This window comes from Pocillopora damicornis, chromosome 4, assembly GCF_964200805.1.
Source record: "Pocillopora damicornis chromosome 4, jaPocDami1.2, whole genome shotgun sequence".
Taxonomy (NCBI): domain Eukaryota; kingdom Metazoa; phylum Cnidaria; class Anthozoa; order Scleractinia; family Pocilloporidae; genus Pocillopora; species Pocillopora damicornis.
In genome coordinates, this window is record NC_142673.1 from 12,683,197 (window position 1) to 12,698,349 (window position 15,153).

The following is a 15,153-nucleotide window of genomic DNA, read 5'->3' on the forward strand; positions in this document are numbered from 1 at the left end:
GCCTTTTTGGTATGCGCGAGTAAATTCAGTCGTGATCAGATTTGAAAAGTTTTCGATTAGCGACCGTTACAATCCATCATATATTCTTGCTCGCGCGCACATCTCGTGATCGAATATGCCCCGCTAAAACTGGGAATGTCCGAGGACATGCACTGAGTGACATTCGCCAATTATCAAACGTATAACTACCCCAATAAAAGAGTTCGTTGAAAATTTTATTACGGACGTAAGAGCTTTTAGCTATTATTACAAATGAAGGGACAAATTGGTTTGTTCATACCGTGGTACCAGAGAACACGGACAACTGTTCGTATTTCGGACCGGCTAATGCCCTCAAAATAAATCGCGGCTTTGGTTGTTTGCTTAAGATTCAGTTTCGGGCTAAGCCAGCTGAACTATCGTTTCTTGGCTCAAGATAAAAATTTGCATAGAACGAAATACATCTGCAGTGGTTTTGAGTGAATGAGTCGTTTTTTGAGAAGAAAGCTGATTTTCAAGTTTCCAACCATTCACTTCCTTTTAAGAGCGTTAGATATTCGGAGAGAAAGAGTCGATGAGATCGGGAAATAATGAAGTGGGTAACTCTGAGTGAAGTAAATTAAATTCTTGCGCGCAAAATTCTTGGCTGCGATCCAGGCTTCTCGCATATCTTTACTAAGTAATAGTATTGTTATGTTACGACATCGTGACGATACAATTGTTTACCGCACGTAACCATAGCAACTTCTCAGACAGAAATCATTTGCAATTTCGAGTGAAACGTGTATATCTTCGAGGGGAAAACATGAGCAATTCGTGGATAAACTACGTGTACAAACAGTTCACTGGAGAAGAAGACAATGAATGCGCAACCAGCTCATTGGATGTCCTTTCTAAAGCCAATATCTGGTTCACAGATCTTCCAACAAATAACTTAGGTCCGATTGAGGAATCACTCGGGGCGCGCAAGATGACTAAAAAGGTAGGTGCCTAACTTACACTTCTTTTCTTTTAATATATTATTTGAAGACTGTTTAGAGTTGAGGAGACTGATGAGACAATATGTCAATCAGTTTTTAAGTTTAGGACTTTGCCTTTTTCTTTCTTTCTTTCTTTTGTATTCAATTTTGAGATGAATCAAGCGCGCGGAAATGCCCTTCAACTACGACGCACCAATTTCGTTTTCTTTTGAACAACGTTATTGAAGGAAAAAGTTGAAAAAATTTCTCCCAACTATAACAAGTAAACAAAACAGGCTCTAAAGACTAGTTTGGTGATCATTTTGGTATGAAGAGTATTTAACCGTTTAACAAATCAGACTAAATTATAGCTGATTTTGCAACACACCAAACTATGTACATCCTTGTTCTTTGAAAACTAAAATTTCGTTTATTGTGTATTATGCCCCTTTGCAGAGTTCTCATGGTCGGCGTGCTTTAAAACGTCCTGGCTCCATATGTAATGTTCTTGCCGAAGACAAAAAAACAGTGACACAAAAAAATACTCGGAGTGCTTCTCTAAAAGAGGGATTTCATTAAGCTGTGCGGGATATGTGAAGAATTGTCTACTGGATGGCTGCTTACTTTGGTTTAGTGTTTAATACAAGAGAAAGATTAAAAGTTGTTATTGCCCGGTGTTACCAATTTCCAAACACAATGTTTTGTATGTAAAACGTCAAATGTACTTAATCTTATTGAACTAGGGTAAGAAGGAGAAAGAATTGGAGGAGAAGGTGGCAGTCCTTGAACAACAATACCTAGGTAAGATATCTATTTTTTCCAACTTTAATCCAGGCTGGTGGTAAGTGCGGACCAACGCAATAGTGAGTGGGCGAAGAAAACGCTGGAAACAGCAGAGATTGTTCCTCATATTTCTTAGCGCAACTCTCGCCGTTTTTTGACACCTCCCCCCCCCCCCTTCGACCTTTTTGCCTCCACTGACTGAGAACTCATTAAAGGTGATTGCTCTCAACAAAGTGGATAATCATCCAATATGCAGGCCTTTGTCTGTTTTTGTCGTCAAATCCGCGAAAAAAGAAAATAAAGTGGTGAGGGTGTATAACTATAGATTATTTGAAAGCTTAGTCACTTGCCGACTGAAATACATCAAGGTATTCGTGAATGATGTGCTGGTTATATTGAAACAACTGATTTGTCATTAAATAAGACTGACTGAGTCACTGACTGACCAAGTGACTGACTGAGTAACTGCCTGACTGACTGAGTCACTGCCTGACTGACTGACCAAGTGACTGAGTTACTGAATGACTGACCGAGTGACTGACCGATCGACTTACTGACTGACTGACTGACTGACCAACCAACATATGGTTTGACTTATCGACCGGATGACTTAAGAAAGGACCATGCTTATTGACTGTCTGTTTGTCTGTCTGTCTGTCTTTCTGTCCGTCTGTCTGTCTGTCTATTCAGCCGTGATCCCCGATTGGTATGACATGTGAGACATCAGAGCTTAGTCAGTTGACTATTGGCTCGTTGCTTATACTGACCATCTAACTTTCTAAAGCATATCAGAGCACCATTCCCTGAATTCGGTTTGCTTTAGACAATCTAAGACAATCATACTTTCAGAGGATATTTGAGACAAAAGTGCGGTTATTCACCACTGAGCTAAGCTTTTATAACTACATTAGAGAGAGAGAAAGAACTCCTAAAAAGGAACTCTGCCTTGGAAAATCAACTGAAAGAATCACGTGACAAAATGGACGATCTACGCATTCAGCATGAAAAGGAAAACGAGTCCCTCCAGACTGAAATTAAAGACTTGAAGTACACTCTCGGTATGAGAGAAAAGAGTCATACAAGACAAAAAGATCTTTTCAAAAAGATGGCAGCTAATGCCCAGAGTGAACTGGACAAAGCTCGGGCGGTCATTTCAAATCTCTCTGAAGGGATAAAGGCCTGTGAAGGTAAGTCTTATGCATAAGGTAAACTATTTATTCATTTTTTTTTTTCCATATAGAACTGATCATAAACCGTGCTTATGAACTAAATATTGTTGCGTTCAATCAAAAGTTTTGTAGATAAGCACAGAAAAGCAAAAAAAAAAAACGTTAGAAACGAGCAAACAACAACCTGTAAAAAGATATTTTATACTTCCCCTACATAATATGTAATAATTCACAACGTACGATACATGACAAAATGGCTTGGATACAGTCGGTGCCACCCCTCCCTGATCTTCCCACAAACAATTACGAGCCAATTGATTCCTCAATCGGTTCTAAATTGTTTGTGGGAAGATCGGTGACCCACACGTTGGCTTTAGAAAGGACATCCAATGAACCGAATGCTCGTTCACTTCTTGTACAAGCACATTACAGGCGAAGAAGACAACTTGTCCTCTTCTCCAGTAATCTGTTTGTACCAGAAGTTTATAACTCTACCTGACTTTTATGGTATCCACAAAGTACTCATGTTTACACCCGTAGCTATAATCGTTTCATTCGAAATCGCAAATCTTTCCAGTCTGAGCAGTTATAGTTACTCGCGGTAAACAGATGGCGTCGTCACTGTGTCGTAACATGATTATTTAATCACATCATGAGGACAATCGAGAAACCTGGGTGGCAGCCATGAAGTTTGCATCCCAGAATTCAATTTGCTTGACTTAAACTTTACCTAAACAAAATCATATTTTAAAAATATCATTCTTGAAAGCCATCTCTGAGTTAAATTATTTACGTTTTAAATAAAATGATCAAAACGATGGCGAACACACAGCGCTCCTTTGACAATCCTTGTCCAAGGAATGAAGCTGTTTGCGTCTATTTTGTGAACGTTAACATTTGGAAGATCGTTAGAGAATGTGCAAAGAAGAAGAGGAAGCGAAGGAGTCAATAAAATGGAAATATAGAAATACAAGTGATCTCTGATGAGCTAAGCCTTTACAATCACCAGAAACCGAGATAAAGAATTATTATAAATGATCAACTCTTCCCTGCGTGGTCAACAAAAGAAGATTTCATTGAGCTGAAAGAGAAAATAAAAAGTGATTGAACATACTGAAGAAATCTTCATTCGACGTCAAATCTTTCTCTGTTGGACTTGGCTTTCATTGTGGGAGATATGTTTATTTTTGGCAATACGAAATTAATCAAATATACGGTTTTATGAAAACTCGAAGGATGTGGCTGAAAACAATCTGAGATATTTCAACGTGAGCGACGTTTGTATTTTCTCTGAGGAGCTTTTAAATTCTGTGCCTGACTACTAGTAATAATTAAATGTCTTACTTACTAAATGGCGTTGTAATATTCCCGTATTTTTTGTTCATTTCAGCGACTCTTTCTGTATCAAAGGAGACAATCAGTGAGAAAGATCAAAAAATTCAACAGCTTACATCTCAGCTAAACAAATATGAAGATCTCCTTAAAAAATTAACGGTTGATACGAGAAATTATCACAAGAGCCTGCAGAAGGCTGCAGATGATGTTGACAAAATCAGTGAAAGACTGGAGGTTTCTCTAGGTATGTGTAACATAGCGGGTTAATATTTGGCAACACAAAATTAAGCAAAACACGATTTTTAACAGAGGTAGCTGGTAATTTATTTTGTTGCGTCCATCAAAAAAAAAAAAAAAAAAAAGAAAACCCAGACAAACAGAATTGTTAACAAAGAACACTTGCCCTGAGAACCAAATTGCTGAAATGGAAGAAGTCGTTTTTTCCATGTTAACTATTTGGTCCTCATGGCGGTGGCTGATGCCGATGAAAGAAATATAGGAATTCGCTTTTTACCAGTTGAAAAAGCGTTTTCTGTTCGTTAAGTTTGATTTGTTTGTTTTATTGCCATTTTCAGCCGTTAAGAAGAAACTGTTGAGGAAAAACAGATGCCTCGAGGAAAAAGTTGTCATTATGGAAGAAACAATGACTAATGCCGAAGCAAAAGTGAAGGAATTGTCAGGTGACTTTTTGTTTTCGTTTTTAGTACTTCCTGAAGTAATTTAAACTGTCTGTTTTGATGACATTTTTCAGACGATAAGTCCGATTTATTAACGAAGAACGCTTGCCTTGAGGACCAAATTGCTGAAATGGAAGAGACCATTTCTTCCTTGTTAACAGTTTTGTCCTCAAGGCGGCGGCTAATACCGAAGCAAACATGGACGAATTGTTTGGTGACAATTTATTTAACTCATTACTACTTGAAAGAGTGTCTTCTGTTCTTGAAGTTTGAATGATTTATTTTCTTTCTCCTTGCAGAAGTCAACTCTAAGTTGGTTGAGAAGATCAGTTTCCTTCAGGATGAGGACAAAAAGATGCAGTTTGATCTTCAAGAAAGAAGAAACAAGGAGAGGCTAAACGACAAAATGGGTATGATGAACCATTTAAAGGAAGATCTGAAAACAAAACGTACTGATGTGACAGTAGAAACACTAGGTTCGTGAAGCCATCTTATGAATAGATAAACGTAGCATAACTTCATTAATGAGACATGAGATATTTTCCGCGTGCGATTGGCATAACGTGACCGAGTTAAAGTGATGAATATCTATTGGTATTACGAGGGGGTGGTACCAAATTTTAAGAGAACGTCCAGTGCAATGAAGTTCGTTCTATAATTGTTGATTCAATCAGAAAGTTTTTGTCCTTGACACTAATAAGGGGATGAGCTTATTTGTTGACAAAATTGCTTTAAAATTTCAATCCCCGTTTTATAAAAGGAGTTGTTGGTAAACCCTTTGTGTCGAGAAAGTCTCTATTGGACTTAAAAATATGAAGGTTTATTTTTCCTTTCAGTGACAATATCTAAAACTCACAGTCTTCCTCAAAATTTGCTTCTAGCTTGAATATTTGCCCTTTGTAATGGATGATATCCGTGAATTAATATTCTGGTGCATTTTCGCACCAAATAGAGGATGAGATTTATAGTGGAGCTCGCAGAGCGTAGCCCCATAATTATACAAAATAGTAGTAATCCATTGAGCGGAAAAAATTTGGATGTACGACCGTACGACCGTACAGCCTTACGACCGTACGACCGTACGACCGTACGACCGTACAGCCTTACGACCGTACGACCGTACGACCGTACGACCGTACAGCCTTACGACCGTACGACCGTACGACCGTACGACCGTACGACCGTAGAAGGTGCTAATTTTAACATGCGTGGTCAATTGTACCGCGGGCACGTCAACGCCACGGCTTTGTTCAGTAGTCCAGTCGTCAGTGCACTGGGCTCCGAGTCGGACGACCCGGGTTTTAGTCCTGGCCGAGGCAAGGCGTTGTGCCCCTGAGACGTGCGGGAAAAAAATGCCAGCTTCGCTTTTAGGCTTGGCTAAATCTATATATTATAATTCATAAACTGGTACGCGTGGAACAGACTCCGATGAACATATGGGCATATTCGATGTTGGAAGGGAAGTTGTTGCATACGATATCTGTTAAAACTTAAAGAAGGGGTTTGTGTCGGAAATATGTCCAAGTTTTAATACGTTCAATTTTTTTTTCTCTAGCCGGTGTCTACGACGACCTGCAACCTACAGAGCTCAATGTGAAAAGCGGGGACTGTTTTCTCCCAGAACAAAAAAGTACTGTGCTTACAAAAGAGACAGAAACGCCTAAAGGCGATGAAGCAAATGTAAAGAAGACAGTAAAAGGTGTTGATAATTTAACATTTTGTTTTAATTGTAGTAACTTGTACTTTAGTTATTACGTAAGATATCATTGACGCCTCTTATCTCTTGTGGGGAGGGAGGGGAGGGAGGGGAGGGTGTGGGATGAGAATGTTGTCAGCATAGACTAGCCAAGTATTTATCGAGTAATATTGTTACAGGATTATTTCATTTCTCGTCATTTCAGTCAAAGAGAACAGCGAGCCTCGCCCGTCAATGTTATCATCTGCAGCCAGAGTCTCAACGAGTGGAACTTTAGTGCAGGACACCTGTCTGAGAAAAAGGCATAGAAGTGATCAAAGGAAGGGATTCAGTTACGACAGCAAAACAGCTGATCCGTTGTCCATGTCTACCGCAGGTAAGAGCAGTGAAACACATTACCAAAAAATAAACGAAGAAACAAAGCAAATGGAAAACGGGTTTTGTAAAAATCTACTAATCTCATTGGCGTCTCTTTCAGACAAAGGTGGCCCCATCAGGCACCATCAATCACCCCTCCCTCCCATATTTGCACGACTATCTACATCTGAAGTAGGCCGAGCTAAAAAGGATGACGACTGGCTGGTTAGGAACCAAGGAAACTTTCTACCTTTCTCCCAAAAGGGTAAGTGACATTTCTATGAAAATGCTATCTTCATATATTTTCCAGTTTACTACAAAAGTTGTCAGAGTTTTGAGGTTTTTGGATGCCTTTCTTTCTTTGCAGCCGGTGGCTTTGATTACGATCCTGATCGAACTCTGCATGAAAGCCATTTAGAAGAAAAAGATGAAAAATATTTTGCAATGAAAGGAAACTCATCCTTCGAGGCGGAAAAAGGTATAAAATGTTTTGATAATATGTACTTATACGTTTTTTAGTATGTCCCATGACAGTGAGTAAGAGACGGGTCATTATTCATCGCCTGAAGGGGTGGGAGCGGAGGATTTTGGTTGTAAATTTTAATTTTAAATACCCTAACTTTTACTCTGTTAGTGACGACTGATCCCCCTCCCCTCCCCCTCTAAAAAAATCCATGTGATTCCTGGAAAATCTTCCGAAACTCGGAGAAGAAGAAAGCATCAGCACGTCAAAGTTTTTTAATGTTTTATTGACTTTCAATTTTTGTAGACGGAGCCTGTCGATTAGTAGAAGAAGACCATTCTAAGTATGATGAAAAGTCGCATGATGAGTCCTCTGTTAAGAAAATGTCCTCTGCTAAGATACGAAACTCATCCTTTGAGGCAGAAAAAGGTAAGAATTCTTTGAAAATATCTTGTTATAGTTTTCATTTAGTATGTTCCATATCAGTGATATCAGTGACTTGGTGAGAAAAAATTTATACCTTGTGGAATAACTATAAGGTTGTTTGAAAATTTTGAAAACCCTGAAAAAGAGTTACGTTTTTCTTTCTTCCTATATTGCCTTTAAAAAATGTAACTCAATGGTGTAGTGTGAAACTTTTGAGAGAGTTTTATCTCGCGGATTAGTCATGTTTTATGTCTTCTCGCCTTTTTAGTGGGTTTAGAAAAGTGTGCATGGATATACTGACAAATTAGATTTACCTGACCCATTTGAAAAGTCAAAAGCAAGAGAATCTTGTCAAAAGTCATCCCCGTTGGTTCAAATTGTTTCACAATGTTGGTGGGAAAGTTTTCGGTCACAAATCTTCCAAAACTCAGAGGAGAATACAGCATCAGCACGTCAGAGTCTTAATGTCTTTCGATTTTTGTAGCCGATGCTTGTCGATCAAAAGAAGAAAGCCATCCGTCATGTAAGACAAATGATGAAAAGTCCTCTGCTAAGAAAGGCAACTCATCCTTGGAGATGGCAAAAGGTATGAATACTGAAACAGTGGTCTGTTAAAGAAGAAGAAAACAAAATTAAACCCTAGTTGTGTAACAATCGGAAGTCCTTGTTCGAACCTAATCTCGTTCCCAGATTTTCTCTTTCTCTTGTAAAGGAAAAGTGGACTTCAAGTGTAGGAGCGTTAGTGTATGTTAGTGTATGTGAGCCGAGTGCACTTCTGAACAAGCTGCGGAAATAATTTCAGTTATACGAAGAATTAATCGAACCTTAGACCTTCGGATTCCACGCTCCGACATTCTACCTAAGCTTCAGAGAACTTTATGCTTGTGTACTTATAAGTTCATATGTGACGCGCAAATCAGTAAGAATACTTCCAATTATGGCATAAACACTATATCTTTTACCGGTGTCAGAGCGAGAAACTTTCTCTAGATGAGTTGCGTCCCTCTACTGTGGAACGAAACTTTCGTTGAGGTGCGTCACTTTTTCGCATGTAAAAGATCTTTGGCTATTTTTAAGATTTGGGATTGTTTGATTCTTCTTGACAGAAACAATTTTTTCCAAATTTTTTATTGTTGTTATTTTGCACTGAACAATATAATGGTTCGTTTATAGTATTTTTTTTAAGGTTACCATTACCACTCCGTGTGTTTAGGGAAGTAGCTTTAAGTATCACAGTACCGTACAGTTGCCTGAGATCCTCTTAATTACTTATTCCTTTCTTTGTTTATGCAGAAGAGCAAGGATTCTTTGGCAAAGTATTTTTGGCATTTTTACATCACGCTTCCTCAAACCTATAGTTTTGTCCGCCTGTGTTTAAAACAACCTTCGTCCCCCTCAGGTACATCATCTTTTATTTTACTCTGGTATTCATCTATCTTCCCATATTTGTATTTCGTGGTTTCCCTCATTTCTATATGCTTTAAATGGCTCTTGAACACTTATTTGACAGGCTCCTCGACTACAGTTATTAGATACAGTAGTTGATTTCTAACATATGCTGTAATTTACGACGGTCGATTTCGGCTAATTCAGGTGATTGAGGGAAATACCTAAAAATACTTTAATTTGCTGCTTTTGATTCTTCGGGTCGTTTTGTTCACAGTTAGATAACATAACAAAAGTCTCACTTATTTTGGTTTTGTGTATAGCCTCGAGTGATCTGGTGGGTTTTGAAACGGTTCATTACCTTCTGCCCTCTTTCACTAAACTGTCACTCCTCCAGATACAAATGAATCATTTCCTTTAAGACATGCTGCTGATCACAGCTCATGTATCTATTTCCTTCTCTTTTGTGCAGGTTTTCTTGCTCCAGGACTCGTCCTTGCAATTATCAATTGCAACTCAGTTAATATTGTAAATAGTTGTAAAAATTTTGTGATATGAGGATTTGCAATCAGTATATATTGTAAATATTTATATAATATGATGGAAAATATGGGCATACACTTACATGCCATTCATGCAAATAAATTCTTTTCTTGTTTCATGATCTGTTTGATATGTGTTAAGTGGCAACATTCCGATGGTCTGGGTATAACAACCATTTTCTTTTCCGGGTTGAAAACAAGATGAACTTCTTCGTGTCATCAAGGCGATGTACTCTTCTGTCAAAATGATAAGCTTCAGTTTTTAGTCGAAATGTTGTGTTTTGATCAGTAGTGACGAGTAAGGAGCCAAGAAAGCATACATGTACTCCACTGGTCAGAGTTAATTTTGGGGTCGCCTTTACTACCCTTTACTGATACCGAAGGGGTCAAAACGTCCTATCTTGGAGACGGTGTAAGATAAGAAGTGGCTGGGACCTTCTGTTTATCCTGCTGAACTGGGTTCTCCTCTTCCCCTCCCCTCCCCCCCTTCAACACATTAATAGGAGAACATGGTATTCATGGACCTATGGGCGACACCACTGTTGATAATATGATAATACTTCATTTATATAGCGCCATTACCAGCGATGTCCAAGAGCGCTTTACAAAAATGTTTAAAATGTTACAGATATCACAAGTATTGTTCATAGGAATATTTAAAGATTACATTGCACCGAAACGGCTAAAATATAAAACAACCATTTAATAAAAACTTAAAATATAAAGCTGAAATATCAAAGGACTAATATATATAAAAACGACTAAAATATAAAAGGACTAATTTGAAAACGCTTTCCTGAAAAGATAAGTCTTCAGTTTTTTCTTCAAATCGTTCAGACTATCACAAGATCTTATTCCTAGTGGCATGTCATTCCACAACAGTGGTGACGCTACTGAAAAAGAACGAAAGCCATAGTTGCGCAGATTATATTTAAGATCAAACAGGCGATGGCCATTAGGAGATCTTAAGTTGCGCCTAGGAATATACATCGTAATTAGGTCAGACAAATATGAAGGTGCTATGCCATTTAGACATTTAAAAGTCATCAAAAGAAGTTTAAAAATTATGCGCTGTTCTACAGGAAGCCAATGCAGTTCCTGTAATACCGGTGATATATGTTCATGTTTGTGTATAAGCGCAACCATTCTGGTAGCTGCATTTTGAACATGCTGAAGGCGCTCGGTAGTTTGTTTCGGCAGTCCATACAAAAGTGAATTACAGAAGTCCAGTCTGGAAGTAATGAAAGCGTGCACAAGTATTTCTGCTGTATAGCGACTGATATATTTCCTTATACGGCTAATATTTCGACGGTGGAAGAAGCCAGCCTTACATACAGCTGTGACAGGATGTTCCATCGACATGACTGTATCGTACAGAAGACCAATATTTCTAGCTGTCGATGTCTTGCTTATCAACTCATCACAAACCGAAATTGACGTCAGGGGCGGAGGTGGGCGATGGCTGGAATTTAAGACAACTAGGTCTGTTTTGTCCCTGTTCATCTTAAGCATGTTTACTGTCATCCAAGCATCGATATCTCGCACACAGTCTTCTATCACTAATTTGGCCAGGTCAGCAGTGGATGATTTGAAGGTGAGGTATAATTGCGTATCATCGGCATACAAATGGAAATTAACTTTATGGTGTCTCATAATATCACCCAAGGGTGAGGTATGGAGCAGAAATAAGATAGGTCCAAGGACACTACCTTGACTGACTGACTGACTGACTGACTGACGGACAGATTGGCTGGCTAGCTGGTTGACTGACTGACGTACGTGACTGACCACATGATGGGGTCAATTTAATACTCGCTCATTGCTCACGTCTGGCTCTATAACTTTCTAAAGCCTATCGAAGCTTCATTCCCTAAATTTGGTTGGCTTTGGACAATTTAAAAAAAACATTCTCTAAGAGGGTATTTCATAAACAACGATGCGATTGTCCGCTTCTCAGCTTTGCTTTTATAATTACTTTAGAGAGAGAAAAAGAACTCCTAAAAAAGAACCCTACCTTAGAAAATCAGCTGAAAGAATCCTGTGACAAAATGAACGATCTACTCATCCACGGCAAGAAAATGTCAACGAGTCTCTCCAGACTGAAATTAAATAAATTTGCATAAAATGTACGGGCGGCTGACGTCAGTTTCATCTTTTTTAGAAAAATAGTGCCTTGCATGACACTATCTCTTATAACCAGAGTCTCCTTGAAGGAGACTCCGCTTACCAGAGAAATTGTCATGCAAGACAAAAAGATCTTTTAAAAAATAATAAATTACAAACAATAAATTAAATAAACAGTCGGTTACAACCAAACCCGATCTTTTGAGCCAATTGACTCCTTAACTTGGCTCGTAACTGTTTGTGGGAAGATCGGTAATCCACGCATTGGCGAACTGGATGCTCGTTCATCGTCATTACCTGAAATATGCTTGTACAAGAAGTTTATAACTCCACCTCAGATGGAGTTTTAAACTGCATGTAAAAGCACATTACACAATCTTTCAAGTCTTTGCGTAACATAATTATTTGCTCAGTTGGTGAAAAGACGGGAGAAACTTCGGTCGAAGCCTTAAGTTTACGCGCTAGAATTCAACTTGCTTTACTTAGAGTTAGCCTCAGAAAAATCTTGTCTATCGAAGTTCATTCTTGAAAGCCATCCCTTAATCAAATTGTTTACATTTCAAATAGAATAATAAAAAAAATGAGTCGAACACCTAGCGCTCCTCTCATAATCTTTGTCCAGGAAATGACGCTGTTTTGCATCTATTTTGTGAATGTTGACATTTGAGCGATTGTTAGAGAATGTGCAAAGAAGAAGAGGAAGCGAAGGCCTTGAAAAAATAGAACATAACATAGAAATATAGAAATGCGATCAATCTCTAATGAGCTCAGCTTTTATAATCACAAAAAACCGAGATGAAGAATTATAAATGATCAACTTTTCCTTGCGTAGTCAACTGGAGGAATGTCAAGGCCAACTGTATGATCAATTGATACCGAATTGCAAGTCACTTACTGGTAAAGCTTGTTCCATTAAAGTCGAACTCTCTTGAACTTCTGGCGGAGTTTAAATAGCTTCAACTGGGCTGGAAGAGAAAACAAAAATTAATTGCAAACCGAAGAAATCTTCAGCCGACTTCAAAACTTTCTCTGTAAGAATTCAATGGCTTTTGAGAGGGGGAAATGTGGTTTATCTCTGGCAATACAAAATTAATCAAACATGCGACTTTTGGGAAATCTCGAACGATGCGGCTGAAAAAAATCTGAGATATTTCTAACGTGAGCTACGTAGGTATTATCTCTAAGCTTAAGTCTGCTGCTCACAACTAATAACTAATGGAATGCCTTACTTACTAAATGGCATGGTAACATTCCCTTATTTTTTCCCATTTCAGTGACTGTTTCTGCATCAAAGGAGACAATTAGAGAGAAAGAACAAAAAAATCAAACAGCTAACGTCTCAGAAAAACACATATAAAGATCTCATTAAAAAAATCTGACGATAGATACACGACATTCTCACAAGAGACTGCAAAAAGCTGCAGAAGAGGTTGAAAAATCAGCCCAAGACTGAAGTTTTGTTTAGGTATGTGTAGCATATCGGGTTAACACGATTCTGAACAAAGGTAGCTGGTAATTCATTATTATTATTATGCCCATCAATGAAAAGAAAGAAAATTCAAACGAACAGGAAAAGACATCCAAAAGAGATCGAATAAAATCGGTGAAAAAACTGATCTTTGTTTATTTAAAGACTAACCGAACTAGCCGCTCGTTCATTCTCTCTAATTAAATTTGTTCTCAAAATTGATTTCGTTACCGGGCAGTTTTCTTTGTTCGCTCAACGTTAATGTACAATAGAAGTGATACGTGAATAATTTGGTCAGTGGGAACACTTGAACCGCACCCAACAAAAGTCACAAAAGTACAAGCCACACACACATTACCTCTATAAAGCAAACATAGATCTTACCAGTCCCATTCACATCCATGATAGCACTACAACAAATAACCTTTTTTTGTTCCTTGTAGAGATACTTTAAATACTTTAAGTTTGAATCGAGTGAAGGGTGGCGAATGCCGAAACAAAGCTTAAGGAATAGTCAGGTGATAGTTTTTTCCTTTTTTTTGACTACTTACAGGAAGAATTTAAACTGTTTGTGTTGTTGCCATTTTCAGCCGAGAAGTTGGTGAGGCAAAACAGTTTCCCTCAACTGAACAGGGTGCATTGATTGCAAGACTACTTAGTCCTGCAATCGATCTACCTGGTTTTTAAGGAGACGAATCAAAACTTAGAAAAATTGTAAGGAGACAATTTATTTCGCTTTTTTCTACTTGAGAGAAAGTTTTCTGTTCTTAAAGTATGACTTATTTGTTTTATTGCTATTTACGGTGTCTATGACGACCTGCAACTTACACAGCTCATTGTGCAAAGTTGGACTTGTCTTGTCCCAGAACAAAGAAATTCTGCGGTAATAGGGGAGAAAGAAGAAACAAAATAAAGGTTTACAAAAAAAAAACGGAAAAATGTGTTGATCGTGTAATATTTTGTTGTACTTGTAGTATCTTATACGTCAGTTATTACGTAAGAAATCATTGATGCCTCTTATTTCTTGTGGGAGGGGAGGAACGCTTTCTGCACAGACAAACCAGGCACATGTCGAGTGAAAATCTTACAAGACTATTTTATTTCTTATCATTTCAGTCAAAGAGTACAGCGCGCCTCGCCCGTCAGTGTTATCTGTCTGATTGAATGCGTGATTTACTCAGTGAAACACAAATTTGTAAAAGTTAAACTGTATTGAAAATTCAGGTCTTTTTGAACTAATAATGCATTTGATGAAAAATATATTTAAGATAAACATGAATATAAAATGACTAGAATGGGAGTCATTCACCATATATATGTACTAATCCGTTTGAATATAAAATGCCCGTATCTGAGATTTCTTTGATGATCCACAGAATTAGAACAGCTGGCAATAACGAATTCCTCCCTTAAACAGTGGGTGAATCAACAAATAGAAGACCTAGCCCGTTAAAAGGCCGCTGTGAGGAGATTTTAAAAATCAGAGTTCATGCACCAACTCAATGCGATGACCACTAAAAAGCAAGCTGAATGGACGACAGCGATACTATATATGTAAGCAGACCAATATCATGTCTCAGTATGCTTAACATAGCTCCTATGAGCATACAACTTCCTGGCATGACTTTTGTAACTCAATAAACTTGCAACTAAAGGTAAAAGGTTTAACGTCAATATCAATCTATGAATAGCTTAATCAGTTTGGGTTTAACTCTAAAATCAGATTAATCATCAAGATTAAAAAGTTTCTGCTTTTAGTGGGAAACTTTTTATTCCAATTGTTGCTAGG

The 15,153-nt window shown here is 38.1% G+C and overlaps 1 protein-coding gene across 1 annotated transcript; it reads left to right on the plus strand.

Annotated features, from left to right (window-relative positions):
• The first annotated feature begins 2,330 nt into the window (after nucleotides 1–2,330).
• Nucleotides 2,331–9,612, plus strand: LOC149046845 (uncharacterized). The gene is made up of 10 exons (XM_089204936.1): nucleotides 2,331–4,469; nucleotides 4,801–4,905; nucleotides 5,202–5,312; nucleotides 6,458–6,601; nucleotides 6,804–6,974; nucleotides 7,077–7,220; nucleotides 7,323–7,433; nucleotides 7,725–7,847; nucleotides 8,329–8,430; nucleotides 9,138–9,612. Exons 1-10 carry the CDS (start codon nucleotides 4,226–4,228, stop codon nucleotides 9,200–9,202), a joined length of 1,320 nt encoding a protein of 439 aa, XP_089061062.1. The 5' UTR covers nucleotides 2,331–4,225; the 3' UTR covers nucleotides 9,203–9,612.
• The last annotated feature ends 5,541 nt before the right edge of the window (nucleotides 9,613–15,153 follow it).